The sequence below is a fragment of the Gopherus evgoodei genome, chromosome 23 (genome assembly GCF_007399415.2).
Source record: "Gopherus evgoodei ecotype Sinaloan lineage chromosome 23, rGopEvg1_v1.p, whole genome shotgun sequence".
Lineage (NCBI taxonomy): Eukaryota > Metazoa > Chordata > Testudines > Testudinidae > Gopherus > Gopherus evgoodei.
In genome coordinates, this window is record NC_044344.1 from 8095610 (window position 1) to 8115959 (window position 20350).

General features: G+C 44.1%; 1 protein-coding gene across 17 annotated transcripts in view; it reads left to right on the forward strand.

Annotated features, from left to right (window-relative positions):
* The window catches only part of MAPT (microtubule associated protein tau), a 117328-nt gene that overhangs the window by 63851 nt on the left and 33127 nt on the right, over positions 1-20350 (forward strand). For 12 of the 17 annotated variants that reach the window (XM_030541063.1, XM_030541051.1, XM_030541052.1 and 9 more), the window contains exons 2-5: positions 4691-4780; positions 8978-9064; positions 13229-13315; positions 16962-17027. In XM_030541063.1, the coding sequence (XP_030396923.1) occupies positions 4708-4780; positions 8978-9064; positions 13229-13315; positions 16962-17027 (313 nt within the window). In that variant the 5' untranslated portion in view covers positions 4691-4707. The remainder of the gene's footprint in view (positions 1-4690; positions 4781-8977; positions 9065-13228; positions 13316-16961; positions 17028-20350) is intronic. The other 5 variants (XM_030541061.1, XM_030541053.1, XM_030541055.1 and 2 more) reach the window with 2 other exon arrangements.

The window sequence follows — 20350 nt, forward strand, 5'->3', positions numbered from 1 at the left end:
TGTCTATACTACAGAGCCTACGTTGGCGTAGAAGGAAGGACAGAAGGAATTTTTATGCTGCTGTGGGAACACAAACTCCCCGAACAAATTTAACTCTTGTCAACAGAAGCAGCCTTCTGCCAGCATAACTGAGCTGGCATAAATTTAAAGTGCAGACAAGACCAAAAGGTGTGAATTCAAAGCAGATTATTTTTTTGTGTCCCTGTGAGGACATGCTCGTTCAGAATTGAAATTATTTTAATTAAGTTTAACTTAATTCCCTTTGGAAGGCTGAATTGAGGCCACTTTAATTTTGAATGAATGTGTTCACACGGGATTTAATACAGTTTAATTGATTCCCTTTGAATTCACACCATTAGTTAATTTGGATTAATTTTGTTGAGTGTTCCCATGTAGCCAAACCTTAAGAGAAACTCTTAAGGCCGTGAAGACCTCACTCAGCATTTGTGGGAGAGGGGAAGACAATCTTGGGGAAATGTCACTGATTTTTGTTAGAAAGGTTGGCTAGAAAAAAGGGAGAATTAAAAAGAAACAAACATGCAGTTAGTGTTTAGATACAGGGCAGCTAGTTCAAGAGCTTTTCATTTCTGGGTCAGCAGAAATGATGGAAAAGCGATAACACCTGTGGCTGTCCAGTGAAATTAGTTGATGGATCTCAGGTCAAATGCTAGTAGACAGGTTTCCTCATCAGAAATGTCTGTCACAATTGGTATTAATTGATCCTTTAGCTGACATAGAGACCAAAGCCTGGCCTTCCAGGGGGCACAATAGCAGGCAGCATTGTAGGAAAAGTGCCTACCACGTCATCTTTGTTGGGCCTGTTTGGATAGAAGATTCCATCTGGCATTGTCCACACCAGAAAATTGCCACAATTTAAAAAACAAACAAACCAATTCAATTATTGAATTGCAAACCTCATTTTCACTTATGGCAAACACCAGTTTGGTTTTGTGAACTGCCTCTTTTTTTTCAATATAGAGATAGGTATATCTCATACAACTGGAAGGCACCTTCAAAGGTCATTGAGTCCAGTCCCCTGCCTTCACGGCAGGACCAAGTACTTTCCCCGCTTTTTTGCCACAGATCCCTAAATAGCTCCCTCAAGGATTGAGCTCACCACCCTGGGTTTAACAGGCCAATGCTCAACCACTGAGCTATCCGTCTGCTTATGGTATGCCAGCTTAGCAGGGCTGGTGCAACCATTTAGTTGGACTAGGCGGTTGCCTGGGGCGCCAAAAAGCACCCCCAATTTTTTTTAAATGGTTGAGCAGCCGCTGCTGCTGGGACAGAGAGGGAGTCTGAGCTGCCGGCAGGAGCCGGCAGCCCAGGGTGTCCCCTGGGTCAGGGCGCCGCTGGAGGGGGTGGCAGGCAGCTCCCGTGGAGCTGCCGCAGTCGTGCCTGCGGGCGGTCCACTGGTCTGCGGCTCGGATGGAGCTGCCGCAGTGGTGCCTGCGGACGGTCGACTGCTCGCGCGGCTTGGGCGGACCGCGCGCAGGCACGACTGCGACAGCTCCATCCAAGCCGCGGAACAGCGGACCACCCACAGGCACCACTGGAGCCGCTCCACTGGAGCCGTGGGACCAGCGTGCGGGGCGGCGAAATTGCCGTCCGCCTAGGGCGCTCAAACCCCTAGCGCCGATCCTGCAGCTTAGTAGTTACATTTTATCGCTTACCTGCTTGCCAGTCCTAAAAAAGCATCAAAATGCAGCCTGCTGTGGACAGGATATAATCAATAAGATTCCTGGAGCTCCAGAAAGAGATTGGCCAGATAATTAGAACTGTTTGTTTGTCTTAGGTGAGCAAAACTCCATTAATGCTTTTTTAATCAAGTGCAGAGAGCAGGTGCTGACTTTTCTGTCCGCTTCAAACATCAATTCTTGTGGCTTATCACGGTGAGTTTTTGCAGGGCAAGTTCTTGAAGGTTTTCTGTGCAGTTCAGTCAGATTTTGTAGTTGTCTAAAGCAGAAATTAAATTGCGTAGACATTTTCCTAGTGGAAAAAAATCTTGAAGAGTTGAGATCCCTCACTCAGTTCTAAAGATCCAGTTAATTTATTGCCAGCCAACAAAACCATGTGAGCTCTCTTCCTTACTGCCAGCATTGCTGGTATCAGCTCCCTCCCATCCAGTTGTGGGTAAACATGGGATAGGGTTATTAATCACTCTCATTGGCTGTAATTAGAGCAGCTATCATCAAATCGACATCACTTTTAGTGAACAGTTAGCAGAATCATGGTCTCCGCTTAGCAGAACTGGATAATTTTGTCGGCACCCATATACCGTAAATTAAACAGGATACTGGTTTTCCTTTGCACCTTATTCTTGGCTCTAGTCTCCCACAACCACTTCTTGAGGACGTACACTTAGTTTCCCTCCTGGTTCCTTACCCCGAGTGCTTTGGAGAGGGAGCTCTCTGGGGATATAAGGAATCCGTGGACTTTTCCTGAGAATAAAAAGAATATTTTACTTGGACTTACCTGAACATTGCCTTTCTTGTCGCAGGAAGGCTCACAACAAATACTTGGGAATTCCTGCTTCCCAATCCTATGCATAGACCACTACACCATTCCTGGCTACAAAACAGCTACACAACTAGGAATGTTTATTAATATTTATTTATATTGTGGGAGTTTTTAAGAGCCATAGACTGAGGGCTTCATGGTGCTTAGGTGCTCTGCAAATGCAGAGCAGAGAGATTCCAGTCTAAGTAAATCTCCTACAGTCATACAAGTGCTTTGTTACCACCTTAAATCTTTTTTTCTTTTCGTTTCTTTTCTTTTTTTTAATCACTTGTACATGCTTCCAGCTGATTACTCATAATGGCAGGCCATTTGTCCTGTGCAGCACACATTCATGAAGACAGAAGACAGTGGTCCTTGCCACAATGTTGTGTGTGGGTGGAAAATGTTTTTCTGCTCTCTCTTGTGTGTTAAAATCATTTGAATTCTTTCACACCTGGATTTGCTCTGAGTCTGCACTTTTCTGGGTCATTTAGGGATGCAAATTAGCTTAATTGGCAAATGCACTGTTCAGATCACCGGGCAGAAATAACTTGCTAGTAAGCCAGGTAAAGCACCCCTCCTTCCTTTTGTTGTTGGCAGACACTTCAGCACCGATTCAGGTCATCCAGCTCTGAGAAGATTTCAGGACTTGGAGAGAGATTATTTTATTTTTTAACTTGTGCCATAGGACAGAGTTCTTCAAATTACATCAAACAACAAAAATACAGGAAGGTCGAGGAAGCTTTTTATTAACCGTGCAAAAAATGTGTGAAAATCAAATGGAAAAAGAAGAACTCTGCTTCCTGTAATGCTCTAGATGTGCTTTGCAAGCATTTATGAACCGAGTCTGCAAAGGTCACTGTTTCCTCAGTTACTCATGATAGAATTTGTTTTCCTTTCTTTAAAAAAACAAACCAAACCCCTAGGAAATAACATTAAGCCTGCAAATTCAAGCACTTAGAAGTTAGAAAATGCCAGACTCAAGTGTGCCTGTAACACTTTGACATGGCCCTCTTCTGTGTATGCATTAAGAGAGTCTTTCATTTATAGATATACATGCTTATTGTTTTCCCCACAGAATCCCTACCTCTTTCAGTGTACAGGATGAACTGTGCTCTGTGAATGAATCCTGGTTCATATTGAATGAGGCTGTGGTCTGTAGACCTCTTGTCTCCTTCACTGTAGAAATTTGAAGGTGTGTAACATCAGGGACAGGAGACTGTAAGAAGAGGCAGAATGATCTTGCGGTTAAGTCATTTGAGCTCAGTTCTGCCCATGGCTCTGCCACAAGACGTACAGTCTATCAAGCAGTTTGCTGCGGAATTACGCCACATAGTACCAGCGTCCCAGACATAGACTTGAGAAAATTGATAGACCAGACAATGAGCCATGATGGGTCCTTTCCCCTGGAAGTTATTAAATTACTTGTGTAACTTCAGTGATCCATTGTGTATGAAGTTGCTTGTGTCCTCAGTCTGCTGCATGAAATTGGCGACACAGGCTTGGTATTTTGTCTCTTACGACTTATGCAACAATGATTAGCTCTTCACGTTGGTCACAAAAATCAGCTTCTTTTCACAAATGCAGTTATTGCCCTCTGTTGGGATTGCAGTTGCTTTGATCTCTGTGCCTATAACTTGATACAACTGTGGTTTTTTTTGTTATTTTTTAAAGAGCATTCCCCAGTTGATGTCAGCCATTTCAGAATCCTAGTCACCATCTTAATGCTTTTTGCTTATCTTGTTGTTCTGGTAAATTTAAAGGCTGTGGACAAAATTTGCTTCTGATACTAGGTTTAGAGGAGCTTAATAGGGAATAATTCTGCACTGGAAAGAGACTCTGGTAGTCAAACCTTTATCCAGCTGTAACTTATGAGAGTCAGTCGAGGGACCACTTTCTTCAGCACGTACCTTGAGCTGTAACCTGTCTATGATCATAATAGTGTGCTTTTTCGAGTCTTTCTTGAAAAAGTGAATGAATTAAATAGCTTGTTGCAGTAGCTTAAAAGGCAGCTAGTTATTAATGGCCATCTGATTCCTCCCCCCCCCCCCCCGAAAAATATTGTGTTCCTGAAATTAAACTGATGAGCTGAAAATGCATCACAGAGCAATAGGAGTGCAATAATTTGAGTGCAGGGGAAGGTGCATTGCATGAGGTTGTGTGTAATAGTGTTACATTTTTTCCCCTTTAGATAACTTTTGCAACAGGATGACTGAGCAACGTCAGGATTTCAATATGATGGAAGACCATTCGATGAGCCAAGCTAAGCAGATCCCATCAGGTGAGCCTTATCAGGTGGGGGTAGTCATGGGAGAAGGGGAGGACCTTCCCCCACAGGCAGGTTATTTTCTCTCTAGGAGAATGAGGATGACACAGCTGGGAGATCTCAGTACAAGGAGACTGAGGTGAGATTGCTCATAGAGTTGACACCTGGGAATATGTGGTTCAGTTAAAGGTTAGTCTAAAGTCTAGGAAAGGAGACTGTTTTGTGAATTACTTAGGTGCCGAGACATTATCATGCAGTAAATGAGCTTCTTTGTCTTTTGGGAGATAAACATAAGAGACATTCAGATACTTTACAGCTCAAACCGAAGTTTGGGGTTTGGGCTTGGTGATGGAATCTCTGGGTGAGATCCTATCCCCGTTTATGCTGGAGGTCAGACTTGATGGTCATAATCATCCCCATCTGCCGTGTGCTCTCTTTCACATTCAAAGGTAAGTATCAAAAGAAGAAAAACCACTTGAGTCGGTAGAGCGTGTGAAATCTGTAAAAGGCTGTAGAATCTAGCTCGGGTAGGCAACCTATGGCACACGAGCTGATTTTCAGTGGCACTCACGCTGCCCGGTCCGAGGGGCTTTAATTTTAAATGAAGTTTCTTAAACATTTTAAAAACCTTATTTACTTTACATACAACAATAGTTTAGTTATATATTATAGAAAGAGATCTTCTAAAAAAGTTGAAATGTATTAGTGGCACGCGAAACCTTAAATTAGAGTGAATAAATGAAGACTCGGCACACCGCTTCCATAAGGTTGCTGACCCCTGATCTAGCTGCTCATAGAAAAAAGTTAAAGGCTGCTTGGGAATTGAAAGGAGGTAAAACAGGCTTTTCTCAAGTCCAGTATAGAAGGGACCAGGGTAATTGATTTTTATTTTTTAAATGTAGATTAATGGCTTCTTTAATAGACTGAGGCACAGGACTGAGATTTCCCATCCCTCCATGTAGCACCTCAGATCCTCTCTAGTGTACTAGTTCTCTTTGTTCATACTTAAAAGACTTATGTCCATGGATGTGTAGATGAACTACCTTCTGTTCTGACACTGGCTTCCTTTTACCGCCTCTAAACATGGTTATAAACCCTTCCGCCCTTTACAGGGTTCAGAAAATTAAAAAGTCACTAGGGCAGATCTCTCAAACTTGTATCTACCCCGTTTATGCATGATGGGAGCCATCTTTTCACCCATTGGTTGCTGGAAAGGTTCAGGAGTCTCTGGATAATCACTTAGAGATATTGGGACAGAGGCATTTGGGATGGGATGAGGAATGGAGCGTTGATTGTTCTAAGTGAGCTGGCAGGAATGCCGAGGGCGCACTCTGAGCATTTAGGTGGGTCTGTTGCAGACAGAGGTGGACGAGCTGGTTTAAGTTAAAACAAGAATCTCCTTGCCTCTGGAAGTGAACTCTGACCCATTCTGCAGGTGTGAAATGACTTCACCAGCTTTCCTTCCCAGGTGATGTCCTCAACCCATGGCCCATCAAGTGGGCCCTGCCTTTACCTTCAAGAGACCCCACACCCAGCCGCAGCTTGGTGCTAATTGTTGTCATGATCATTGAATGGTCAGTGGAGCCTAGTAAAGAGGATGCTGAGATGCCAGGCCCCACTTTTGCCCGTACAGAAGGGGTGGAAGGTTTTAGGCTTCTTCTGTCTCTGCCTCTATTCCCTCCACTCTCCGAAAAAACTACTCTGCTTACCAGAGAGGAAGAGAGAGGGGGCTTCTGCTGGCATGTAAACATGTGAGGAGGTGGAGGTTGGGATAGGAAGGGAAGGCCTGGTCACACCGAGCCTCTGGTGTGTGTGTGTGTGTGAGAGAGAGAGACAGAGAGAGATATATATCCCCTTTCCGGGCAAGACTGGCCCTGGTAGAAGTGTTGGATATTTTAATACATCTCATTGACAAAACTACACTCACCTGCCCCTCCAGTCTCTAGGCGGAAGCTGGCACCTCATTTAGAGAGTGTAACTTACGACTTTTTGCCCTTTCGATCTGAGCTGCTGTGGCGAGAGAACCATTTTACAATGGCTTCAGTGGGCTAAAGGATATAATCCCCCTGTGTGTGCAAAGGATCAGGTAGAGCTTTTCTCAGAGCCATTTAAACGAGGAGCTCTTGCTGTCGTCTTGTGAAGACAGGAAGATCAGTTTCCCTGTTGTGTAGTGAGTGGTGTTTCCCTGAATGCTCTGCTTCCTCTCTCTGGGGAGGATGATGCTAAGAGAAAAACATTACAAAGCCGAGAGACGTATTTTTACAAGTAGACCCTTGGCTTGTGTTGGGGTCCAGGGCTCTGGGACGTCAACTAAGCAAGTGCTAGTGGCAGGTCTGGATATTGTAGGGTGCTGTTCCCAGGGGCCTCTGTTCGTGTGTTGGAAATTGGCACATTTCTGAGGTTAGTAGCATGCACATGAATGGCGTCATTTAGCAGTGTATCTCGGAGGGCTTTACAGACATGAGGTGATGAATCCTCACCCCCTACTGTGAAATGAGTATTATCTGTCATGTGTGAGGAGACTGAGGTACAGGGGGGATAAATGCAGGCACAGACCTTGGAGGTCCCACGGTGAGTCATGGCAGGAGGAGAATCGTCAATCATGAATGCCAGCTCCCTTGCTCTAACCACTAATCCCTACTCTCCCATCTCGACCTGGGAACAGCCCTTGACTGCCAGGCTTCCGCCACTCTGCTCTAGCCACTTGTGCCTCCCTGTGTCTTTTTATGAACATTCACCGAGGAAAGGATGGACTACAGTATGTGTCAGATACAGTGGATGTCTGGCCTCACCAAAAATCAGATCCAGAGAGGATTTCCCCTGTCCTCTAGGCATACCCAATAACAGCCAATGAGTTTTTATTCTTTTCTCACAGCTGAGAATGCTGTCTCCGTTCTTTCACTTTGCCCACCTCAACCCTCCTGCTTCTCCCCTACTGCATGATCCTTGAAGTAGATGGGCTCATCTCTTTCCTTCCCCCCACCACTCCCCAACCTCCTGCATCCTGCCTGGCCTGTGTCGCCTTCTCCCTGCCTCCTGTCATCTCGTTAATACACAGATTCTCCCTATTTCCCCTGGAATCATTTGTTGCTTTCCTAGTGACTGCGGCTGTAATAATGCAGCAGCATTCATGTGCATTCTGTATTCACGAGTCAGCTCAATTGATGATAATGTTCCCCAAAGGTGCTGCCAGCAGACAGCTTCCTTCTCTTGGGTAGCGAGCCAGGACAACTGAGGAAAAAGCTGGGAACATGGAGAAGTGGGGAAGTTTTCTCCAAAAGAGCTCCTCTCACCCCGTGTTTTAGGCCTACATTTTCACGAAGTCTTTCCCCACGTATTTAACAATCCGGCTCTCACATCTGTGTAGTCATGGGGACAGATGGTACTCAATATTCCATTAATGTGGAACAACATAGTTCTGTCTTTTATCTGTCCCAGATACACTTTGCGTCAGGCAAATGGGGTCCCTATGTTATGGACCGAGCCTGTGGCACATTCCAAGGACTGTTCTCCCTTCCAGGGCCAGGCCCCTCAAGGTTGGCCCTCTTATCCAGTCAAATCAGCAGCCTTCTGTCAATGCCATAGTTTCAATTCTCGTGCACCAGAGTCCAAGAGACTTTGCTTGTGTTAGCTTGATAAAATTCTTCGTAAATCAATTTCTCCAGGTCTCCTTGTTTTATTTGCTGGAACTCCTTGAAAAGAGTGTCCCTGTCCTTTTTGCTTGTAACCCAGGCTCAACATCATAATCCATATGGAGCACTGAAGAATTCCTTGCAGGTGCTTTCCCTCTTATTCATGTTTTTAAATCAATGCAAACAGAAGAAAATAAGCTATCAGTTCAGCAGACTGCTCTGAGAGGGCGTCTGTGCTGCACTAGAAACATCAGTGTGAACTATAGTGACTCACTCAGACTGATGTAATCTGACATCTGTGGTCTCCAGGGAAAGGTTTTATTGATTGATTGAGCGTTGCTGTTTCTAGATGTGCACTGCATTGGATTGGTTGCTCAGCAGATTTTGCTTTTGGCTTTTTTTTCGGTGCTCTTGCTGAATCTGTAACTGGCACTTTAACACTCTGTGAACATCGTACTATAATTGCCAGCTGCAGCCATCTAGCTTTTCAGATAAGGAAATGGGGATGGGCGAGGTTAACAGAAGAGCCCGCTAGACATAGCCAAGGATCTGTTCTGAGTGCTCAATGTATGTTTTCCAGGCTATCCCCTGCAGATACCAGTTGACGATGGATCGGATGAGCCCATTTCTGAGACCTCTGATGCTAAGAGCACCCCGACTATGGAAGGTGGGAGCTCTTTGTCGTACTGCTTTTAAACAGTAATGGCTGGTGCTGTTTCTAAGCATTCCTTAGAGATGTGCCAGACCATTTTCTAAAGGGGGGTTCCTGAAGAGGCATGGCTGTCTTGTGTCTCTGTGCTGCCAGATAAATGCTCTTTGTTAGTTTGATAATCACGAAGGAGAATTGCCCACACAGGCGCCCTTGGAGGATCAGTTCCAGTTCCATTTCCTACTCCAAGGATTGCACTCCAAAATCAGCGTGCCCGTTGATGGCTGCTGAGTGTAGCCCATCCTGAGAGGGCAATTACCTCCATCGACTTGTGTCTGCAAATCCCTATTAATGTTAATGGGCACTAGCCAGCCTTCAGAAGCCATTATTAAACGGCTCACAACGCAACACAGATTCTAACGTAGACACGCAGACTCCAAAAAAATCATTTGGAAAAATGTCTCAGTGTCCTAGTTGCCTTTCCCTGGTAAATGACCCTGTAGCCTGCCAGGAAGAGTTAGATTTACATCAAGCCAGCGAGTGTTCTCCGTTTCCAATAGATATTTACAAAGAAATGTCAAGAATTGGACAAGAAACCAAGCTGTGTTCCAAGGTGTCACACATCAGTTTGGAGTCTAGGCATTCGGTCCAAATCACCTCTCAGGCTAACAAAACCTGGGTTCATATTAGAACTTTTGGTTGCAAGATGTGTCTCCGCTACTCCCAACGGGAGTTTGGTGCCAAAAGACCTTTAAAAATCTGGCCCACAATGTTTAATATCCTACAGACATTTAAAGATTGTAGCATCAGTGGTGGTGGGGAAGCCTGCAGAGATCTTTCAACTTGAAATTCTATTTATGGGAGGCTGCTTGGTCGAGTTCCTAGAGCATAGGACTGAGCCATGAGACCTGGCTTTTAATACTGATTCTGCCAGTGACTTTAGCAAATCACTTAGTTTCCTGTCTGTAAAATCGGATAATATACTTAAAAGGTGGGCATGGATCTTTGAGGTCTTTGGATGGGAGGAGCTATACAAAGGTGCAAAATATTATTCATTACATAAGTTTCTGTAGTTTATAGAGATTATTATTGTTTATTTTTTTACTAGACCTTGACTTGTTCAGCAGGGGCTCCATTTCAGATTTTGGTGGTGGGGAGAGCAACTTTAACCATGATGTCTGGGGCTACGTAGGCACTTGAAAACTCTAGTTTTTGGCAGATAGCTTAGCAATTAGCTGACAGGAGCCTTGTACCTAATTCCTTTATAAAAGAAACAAAATTAAATAAATATAAGGCCCACTCAGCTCTAATAAAAACACGTTCTGACATCTTATGGCAAGTCACTTAAGGGACACTGGTTAGGTTTAAAATGTTAATGTATATTCTTATTTTATTATTAACTTTGTGGAGAGAGAGACTCCATCAGGGCTCCTGGGTTCTATTCCAGCTCTGGGAGGAGAGCAGGGTCCTAGTGGGTTACAGCAGGGAGCAGATACACCTGGATTCTATATAAGAACATCAGAATGGCCATACTGGGTTTAGACCAAAGGTCCAGCTAGCCCAGTGTCCTGTTTTCCAACAGTGGTCAATGCCAGGTGCCCCAGAGGGAATGAACAGAACAGGCAATCATCAAGTTGCCTCGTTGCCCACTCCCAGCTTCTGGCAAACAGAGGTGAGGGACATGCAGAACGGGATGTTGGATCCCTGCCCACCTTGGCTAATAGCCATTGCTGGACCTATCCTCCATGAACTTATCTAGTTCTTATTGGAACCTGTTATAGTTTGGGCCTTCACAACATCCCCTGGCAAAGAGTTCCGCAGGTTGTCTGTGAAGAAATACTTTTGTTTTGTTTTGTTTTAAATCTGCTGTCTATTACTTTAATTTGGTGACCTCAAATTCTTGTGTTATGAGAAGGAATAAATAACATTTCCTTGTTCAATTTTTCCACACCATTCATGATTTTATAGTCCTCTGTCATATCCCCCGAGTTCTCTTTTCCAAGCTGAAAAGTCCCGGTCTTCTAAATCTCTCCTTATACAGAAGGTGTTCTGTACCCCTAATCATTTCTGTTACCCTTCTCTGTATCTTTTCCAAATCCAATATATCTTTTTTGAGATGGGGTGACCACATCTGCACAAACTATTCAGTAATTTGGCGTATCATGGATTTGTATAGAGGCAATATGATATTTTTCTCTTATTATCGATCCCTTTCCTAATGATTCCCAGTACTCTGTTTGCTTTTCTAATTGCCACTGCACATTTGAGAAGATGTCTTCAAAGAACTCCAAGATCTCTCTATTGGTAGGTTCAGCTAATTTAGACCCCATCATTTTTTATGTATAGTTGGGATTCTGTTTTGCCAAGTGCATTACTTTGCATTTATCAACATTGAATTTCTTCTGCCATTTTGTTGCCCAGTCACGCAGTTTTGTGAGGTCTCTTTTTAGCTCTTCGCAGTCTGCTTGGGACATAACTATCTTGAGTAATTTTATAAATTTTACCACCTCACTGTATACCCCTTTTTCCAGATCATTTATGAATATGTTGAACAGCACTGGGCCCAGTACAGACCCTTGAGGGACATCACTGTTTACCTCTCTCCATTCTCACCTTTAATTCCTACCCTTTGTTTCCTATTTTTTAATTGAAGTGCGTGGCAGTCCTTTCAGGATCATCTAACGATCCTTAATTTACTTTAATGATAAGCCTTTTGTTATCTTAATCACTCTGCCTCTGTTTATAAACAAACACCCTGCCCCAGGCTGTGCTGCTCCTAGCTTCTGAACTGATCACATATCACACTCGAGCTGTTCCAGTTAAGAGCTCTGTCTGGGGCTAGGGTGAGTAGACCTCCCCTACCAAACTCTGGGGTGGGGGGCAAGAGCCCTCCCCTGCCTCCCTAAATGGCGCACCTGTTGTTCAGCCTGAATATTAGCAATCCCATAGTGCATGCTTCTGAAGGACAAGAGTTTGCACCAAAGTACTTGGCCAAAATATTCCCCTTATCCTCCTGTGTGGTGCCCTCCATCCCAGAAGTAGCTGCAATTCACTGGTGGGTTTGCTCCTTTGTACACATGCCAGGCCATACAATTTGGTATCTGTCAGAATGACAGCACATGGTTATATGTAAAATAAAATAGATACATGTGAAGTAAAGCCTAATATGCTGATGTGGCATAATACACGGGTCGGGTGGATGGTGTGTCTCCTGAGTGTATTATGTTGCCACATGTTTTACAGAGAACCTAATTTAGAAATGTTCTAGAGATGGACTAATATTTGCAATTGGTGGCATTTGTATTCCTCTGCTTGTATGCCCAGCTACCATGCATGCACCTATCCCAAGCCTTGGAAGGAGAGGAAAATACTAATTTTCTTAGTTTCTAAACTTTATCTAACAGAAGCTTTATTCTGAACTGGACTGTTGTACTTTTAAATGCAAATGTCTAGTGACCAGCCAGAGCTATACTCCATTGGACATGGGAACTGCCAGCACTCCATTGTGATCAAACTCTAATTCTCAGCCTGTGTGGTTCAAGAGACTGGCCCTTAAAATTCTAGCTGGTCCAGGACTGGATATTGCTATCCTGTGCATCAGGACAGTGTTGTCATAAGGCGGAAAACCTCATTTGGTGGGGGGAAAGAGACTCCAGAGCTTTGCCGGGTGAGGCAAGTCCTAGCAGGGATGAATTAGTGGGCACAATCCAGCTGAGGTGTTTAATGAAAGATGCATGTGTGTTGTAATAAAACATCCTGACTGCAGGCTGTTGTCACCAGCCGAGCTCTGAGCTGAATGTGCAAACCCGGCATTCTCTGCCCTCCTGCTCTGGCCATGTTTTAAAAAGACAGTGCTGGTAGCCAAACTATTTTATTTTTTGGATGGGTAAGTAATACATGGAGGCATGCAGCTTGTATGACAAAGGAAGTGATGGATGTACAGCGTGCCTAACAGATGGTCTCTCTGTGTGTGCATGCGCTGTGCTTGCACTTTTGTTTCCCATGACAAGTATCAATTTCATCCTGCTCAGGCGATAGGAAGGAAACCTGCTGAGCATTGAGGATGGTTTTCCTTCTGTGATACATCCTTCAGTGCTAATTTTTTTTTTTTTTTAAAATAACACTGACCTCCGAAGGGGGTTTGTTTCAGTCAGGCTGTGTGAAAGCTGCTTTGTTTTTCAGATGCCACAGCGCCCTTAGTGGAGGAGAGGGCACATGAGGATCGGATTGCAGCTCGGCAGCATGTGGAGATACCCGAAGGAACCACAGGTGAGGCCTCTGCACACCTTCTGGTGAATGACGAAAGAGTTTCTAAGTGTGGCTGGCAGGGTTGGCAGTTTCCCGGGAAAAACTAGTTTAGTGCAGGGTGCTGGTAAGTACCGGTTTAAACCAGGAAACCGGGAAAATGGTTGCATCGGTGTCCAGCAAGTTCAGCAAGCTTAGAACGAATCTTTTCAAACTTTGGATACAGCCGTTCCAAACTGAATAATCTATCCTGTTTCAAAGTTGGTCTTCTGCTACAGAATGCTGCCTGGTCAAATGGACCTGGACTGGTAGGTGGCAACTGCATGTTTCTGCATGTTTCTGATTGCTTAATGCTTCAAGCCTACAACTCTGCATTATTGTCTCTCTCATATAATCAAATGATTTTGACTTCTGTTTAAACAATATTGAAAACCAAAATAACCAACCAAAATGTATAGACATTCTGATGCTCAGTATTATGATGATGTATATTGATATTATGACCAGTGCAGTTTTGCTTTTTATTTGTACAGCCCTAAATTCATCTCAAATCTAACACCTTGTGATCACAATTTGCATACGTAACTATAACTCAGTGTAATGTGGTGTGCATTGACGAAAGAGTTTTTAAAATAGTCTCAGTTTAAAGTATTTACTAAGTAGTATTTCCCAGGGCGCTAAAAGCCGTGATTTTACCTGGTAAAAAACCACCTCTGTTAAATACCATACCATCCCTAGTGGCTGGACAGTCTTATTGGATGCTGATAGAGCTGGAATAGGCAGTGGAGTTGCAACTTAGTAGTAAAACTACAAACATCTCATAGGCATGGATAGGTTCCAGTAAGCACACACAGGTTTGCTGCTTTACCTTCTCCTACTTGAAAATCCAAACTGGTCAGGTCTGTCTCTTGTTCCCATCCCGGAGAGCAGCAGGATCTTTGGGGAAGATGTTGCAACCTTTTCTCCTCTCCTGGCTCAACAGCATCATCCTCTTTTGTGTGGCACACCCATGAGTTCTGAAGGAACTCATAGATGAAGTGGATGAGCTGGTAACAAAAGGATGCAGTCTCTCATTTAATTGGTGACTATACCTGAGAATTGGTGGGGAGCCCCTGAAGGCACTAGGTTTGATCCTTGGAATTGCAGACTAGTGAGCTTTACTTTGGTATCAGGTAAACTGGTTGAAAGGTGATTTAAAAATAGAATTTATAAAAAACTTAGAGAAACACAGGAGAGAAGCAACCCAGCATGGCTGCTGTAGCAGAAAAGCATGCCTCTCTAGTCTACTAGAATTCTCTGGATGTCAGCAAAATAGAAGATGGACATTGTTTACTTGAACTGTCGAAATGCCTTTATCAAAGGTCCTGTCTGCAGGCTTGACATGGGATGAGAGGTTAAAGTACTGTCACAAGTGCGAAATTAGTGAAACCCCCCTCCCCCCCAAAAAAGGTAGCAATAAATGGTTGATTTTCCACATTGTAGAAGCTTAACAGGTTGCCACCAGGTTGTGTGTTAGGACTGATGTGTAATATATTAACCATCGGGGAAATGGGGGTGAGTAGTGAGCGGGCAACATTTTAAAAGGTTCAGAATTAAGTTGGTTAGTCAAGACTGAAAGGCTGAGCTAATCAAGTTAAGTGAATGGGCATCATGGAATGACAAATGGAATTCAGCACTGATAAATGGAAGGCAGTGCACCTCTGAAAATATAGGTCGAACTGTCCTCTGCTGTTACTGGGTTCTAAGCTAATTGTGGCTCTTCAGGAAACAGACCTAGGCATCATTCTGGACAGCATAAACCTCTGCTCAGCATGCAGCAGCAGGGCAAAAAGTAAACAAGGTGTTATTTTTTGAGTATTTGTCCACATGGATCCCACTCTAGGTGCTCATACACCACACAAATGAGAGATTGGATTCTTTTGGTCAGGAGTGCCCTTTGGGGCCATGTATGTACCCTGCATGATAGAATCATAGGAGTGGAACGGACCTCAGGAGGTCATCTAGTCCAGTCCCCTGCACTCATGGCAGGACTAAGTAGTATCTAGACCATCCTTGACAGGTGTTTGTCTAACCTGCTCTTAAAAATCTCTGATGATGGAGATTCTGTAATCTCCCTAGGGAATTTATTCCAGTGCTTAACCACCCTGACAGTTAGGAAGTTTTTCCTAATGTCCAACCTAAACCTCCCTTGCTGCAATTTAAGCCCATTGCTTCTTGTCCTAGCCTCAGAGGTTAAGGAGAACAATTTTTCTCCCTCCTCCTTGTAACAACCATTTATGTACTTGAAAACGGTTACCATGTCTTCTCTGTCTTCTTCTCCGGGCTAAACAAGCCCAATTTGTTCAATCTTCCCTCATAGGTCATTTTTCTAGAACTTTAATCATTTTTGTTCTTCTTCTCTGGACTTTCTCCAGTTTGTCCACATCTTTCCTGATTTGTGGGGCCCAGAACTGGACACAATACTCCAGTTGAGGCTTAGTCAGTGCAGAGTAGAGCGGAAAAATTCCTTCTCATGTTTTGCTTACAACAGTCCTGCTAATACATCCCAAAATGATGTTTGCTTTTTTATTTTTATTTTTATTTTATTTTATTTTTTTGCTACAGTGTTACACTGTTGAATCATACTTAGCTTGTGATCTACTGTGATTCCCAAATCCCTTTCTGCAATACTCTTTCCTAAACAGTCATTTCCCATTTTGTGTATGTGCATCTGATTGTTCCCTCCGAAGTGGAGTACTTTGCATTTATACTTACTGAATTTTGTCCTGTTTACTTCAGAGGATTTCTGATGCTGTACCCTGTCTCCCCTAAGGGCCTCAAAACCACCTCTCAGTTACTTTTTGTTGCCTGGGGTAGTGAGATGACACTTAGCAGTGTCTGCCAGCTACCCCATAGCTCTCAGCTTTTAGCATTGGGTTAGTGTTAGAATTAGTCTGAGCTTTGTTATAATTAGCCTGTGGGCAGTAATAAAGAATTAGATATTTTTGTGGCTGATAACATCCACCCTTGGGACTGAAAAAGGGATATACATTCTCATGCTAACCTGCCTTAATTGCCCACAAGAGTTTCCTGCACTTGTCTCTGAAGTATCTGGTACTGGTCTCTGTCATCCAAGATACTGGCTAGGAGAAGTACTGCTCTGATGTAGTAAGGCAGTCCCTCAACTGCAGTTAAAAGGTAACTGCCTTCAGGTCAGGGCCGGCGCTTCCATTAGGCGACCCTAGGCAGTCGCCTAGGGCACCAGGATTCGGGGGGCGGCATTTTGTGCTCTCCCTAGGGGCGCACAGGAAATTCCGGTTCCGCTCCTGTCGCACCGCCAAAGAAGGACCTTCTGCCGACGTGCCGCGGAAAACAGCGGCAGGCAATTGAGCAGCTCAATGACTGCCACTGTTGCCTGCGGCATTTCGGCGGAGGGTCCTTCAGCGGGGCGATGGGAGCGAAACTGGAAGCTCCCACGCGCCCCATGGGGAGCGCACAAAATACCGCCCCCCAAATTTTGCCTAGGGCGGCAGAAACCCTGGCGCCGCTCCTGCTTCAGGTACATTATAGTACTGTTTATAATGCATTCAGGCTGATGGACAGGATCAGGAAGGAAGCAAATCTGTTTTTCGTGGCAGCCATTTAAATTTAACTTTTGTAATTTCCCCCTCTTTATTTGACTGTGAATCAGCTGAGGAGGCAGGTGTGGGAGCTACTCCTAACCTTGAGGATCAAGCTGCAGGAGATGGTGCTCAAGGTCAGTGGAATATTTGCTGCTGGGAAATAGTAAAATCCAGTTGGGACCCAAAACAGAGAGAGCAGTTGCCAGTGGGTTGGGATTTTTCTTCTGCAGTGCTTCCCTTCTTTGCTCTACACCCAACTATCCAGTTCTCCCTGCTGCTGCCCGTCTCTAGCCAGGTATGGTCAAGATGCTTGAAGTATCCCCTCCACTTTTTCATTTTAGGGGGACACCACAACTTTTCATCCATTGCCCTTCTTCTCTGGATGGTCACAGCCTGAGTCCTTGTCCTCTGTCTGGAATAGCAGACAGTTGAGTATCCTCCGGGCTATGGAAGGAGGAATCAGCTTGCAAAATACACACAGAGAGGACAATATGGGTCAGCCAACGGGAGATGCTCATGCTCTGAATACTGACTCCTTCATTCCCAGTCACCTTTTGCAATATACCTCAATATCATTCTCCTGTGGAGTAAGGCACTTAGGTTTATTTTGAACCCTGCAGTGCTGACCTCGAGGCAGTGGGTTATCTAACTTTATAATTACCACATCCAATTTTTTTTACTTGAATTGTGACAAAAATAATGCCCACTGGGAGTCTGGTTGTCACATTATTCTCAAACTAGTCTCATTATGTACTTTGACGTATTGAGAGTAGTCTCTTCTAGCTTCTGTTACACAGACCATAACAAAGCTAGCTGCTGTGCAGTGTGTGGACGTACAGCTTAGATGGGCATCTGCTTAACCGAGCTAAAAAATTATCCCTTTAATAGGGGGAGTTACATTGGGTGATTTTGACTATGCTGACTTCAGACATAACTGAAAACTTCATGGTGGGATTTTCAAAAGCGTCCAGTGGGAGTAGAGGGAGGCTAATGCTTGGAATGTTTTTTGAAAATTCCACCCCAGTCTAATGAAACAGCAAGTGCAGAAAGCTGAATATGTTGTAGATCGTTTTCATGCTAACGCTCGCCATCTTGTGTCATTTACATGAGGCTTGGTTTTTCAAGCTGAGTAAATCCCATTTTGCAAGATCTTTTTCTTGGTGGCATATACATGACATGAATTTCTTCATCTGTTTGGTGTATATCCTTCCTGCTCCATGCCTGCTGCTACTCTCCAAATTGCACACAACTTGTCTGGCTGAGAGAAGTACTTTCAAACTTAGTGATGTTTAAAAAGTAAATATTTGTTCCTGTATCTTTTCAACCCAGGGCAGAGTTCACATCTTCAGCTTCCATGTAAATATGAGTTTGGTTATTCTTATCCTACTCCCTAGCAGAAGTTTGCCCATAACTCTATCACAGGGTCATCATGCAAGTCTTTATGAGTGACAGTTCTTATGTGCAAATTGACATGGCTTAGAATAGCAGAGGTTTCTGTAGGTGTAGCTTGAGGTCATTAGCAGAGATGTGATGGGAGCGTTGCATAATATCTGCCCAGCTCTGGCCACTTCTCTGTTCTCACCAGATGTTTAAACTTTCCCGCCCCGTACTGAATACCAGGTTTCTGCACAGTAAATTGTTACTTCTCTGAACATGGGGAATGATGCTTTCAAAGAGGCACTTCCATTTTATGATACATTTTCCTCTGGGTCAGATATAATTGTGATGAGCGCTGCACGCCTGTGGCCAGATATAAATCATAATTTGTAACCTTGGTTTTGTTTTACTGTGGACTTTGAAAACTGCCTCTTCAACATGAAGAGGGAAGAGTAGTGACGTGAGTCTCAAGTTTCTGTGGGAGAGGCAGCCTTTTAAATCTTCAGTTTTTTAACCATATCATTTGAAATGTTACACACTCCTTTGATTACGTATTGCATTCTGTATTTAGAACAACAAGTGCATTTTGGAAATGTCGCTCACGAATGTAGTGGGCATGTCTCTACTTTTGTGGTCCTTACGGTATGTTCTGCTCGCCTGCAGAGCGAGACTGGGTAAATGAGCACTGCTGGTTAGCATACTAGCATGGATGGAATGCCCTTTGGTTATCAGAGGCCTGACACGAGTTTTATTGCCAGTACTAATTGGTATCCAATCTAGGTGTGTCTTGGATCATGAATTTGAGGACTCTGCAGTGATGATTTTGCTTAAGCACTTAGTTCTCTTAGACCTGTGTTGGTAAAAGGCTAATTCGGTTGTGATTTTTGCTTATCCCGTTTTTAAAAATTTCTCTTTAGAATTTGGTTTTTATTGAAAGGCTTCTTTTTGATTTTAGTACAAAAGTTTCCCTAACCTAGGCTTTTTGATTTAGCAGGCAAAGTCATGAAAAGAGCTAGTGGCTAGAAGCCTGAAGCTAGATAAATTCAGGGTAGAAATAAATCACGCATTTTTAATTAACCACTGGAACAGTTTACCTAAGGGTGTGGTGGATTTTCCATCACTCCAAGGTCTTTTCCTCCAGATCAGATGTCTTTCTAAAAGAGATGCTCTATCTCAACCAGAATGTATGGGCTTGGTGCGTGAAATTCTCTGGCCTGTGTTATGCAGGAGGTCAGACTGCAGGCGGGGAGCTTGTCTTCATGTGCGGTGTTACTGCAGCTCTGCCTCTATAGCCCTTTAATGAAGGCTCTACAATGCCAATGAGAGCTTCTCCCGTCGACATAGTTAATCCACCTCCCCAAGGCCTGGTCTACACTGGTGGAGGGGGATCGATCTAAGACACGCAACTTAAGCTGCGAGATGAGTGTTGCTGAAGTCGACGTATCTTAGATTGACTTACTTCGCGTCCTCGCGGTGCAGGATCGACGGCCGCCACTCCCCCGTCAGCTCCGCTTCCGCCTCTCACAGCGGTGGAATTCTGGAGTCAACAGGGAGTATGTTCGAGGATCAATTTATCGCGTCTAGACAAAACATGATAAATTGATCCCAGATAGATCGATCACTACCCGCTAATCCAGCGGGTAGTGTAGACATACCCCAAGAATCGGTGGAAGTTCTCCCATTGGCCGAGTGCTGTCTACATGGGGAGTTAGGTAAATAGAACTACGTCACTCAGGGATGTGGATTTTTCACACCCCTGGGCAACATCATTGTAGGTCTGTAGTGTAGGCCTGGGCTAGATGATCATAAATGTTCCCTTCTGGCCTTAAAATCTCTGCATCTGTGACTGTAAGCTCTGTTTTTTTAAAGGTTATTACTGTCAGCTACTCCAGAACGAGTGTGCAATGTTATGGTACTAATTACTCTGTAGAGTGGGCGGAACATACAAAATGAGAGTTTGTTTGCAGTTGCAGCCAAGTGTTTCTGTTCTGTGATCCATCCTCTCCACCTACACCCTGTGCTTTGATGGTGTAGACAGGCTACTGAAATAAAAAAGAATTCGAATACTTGTACTGCTCTG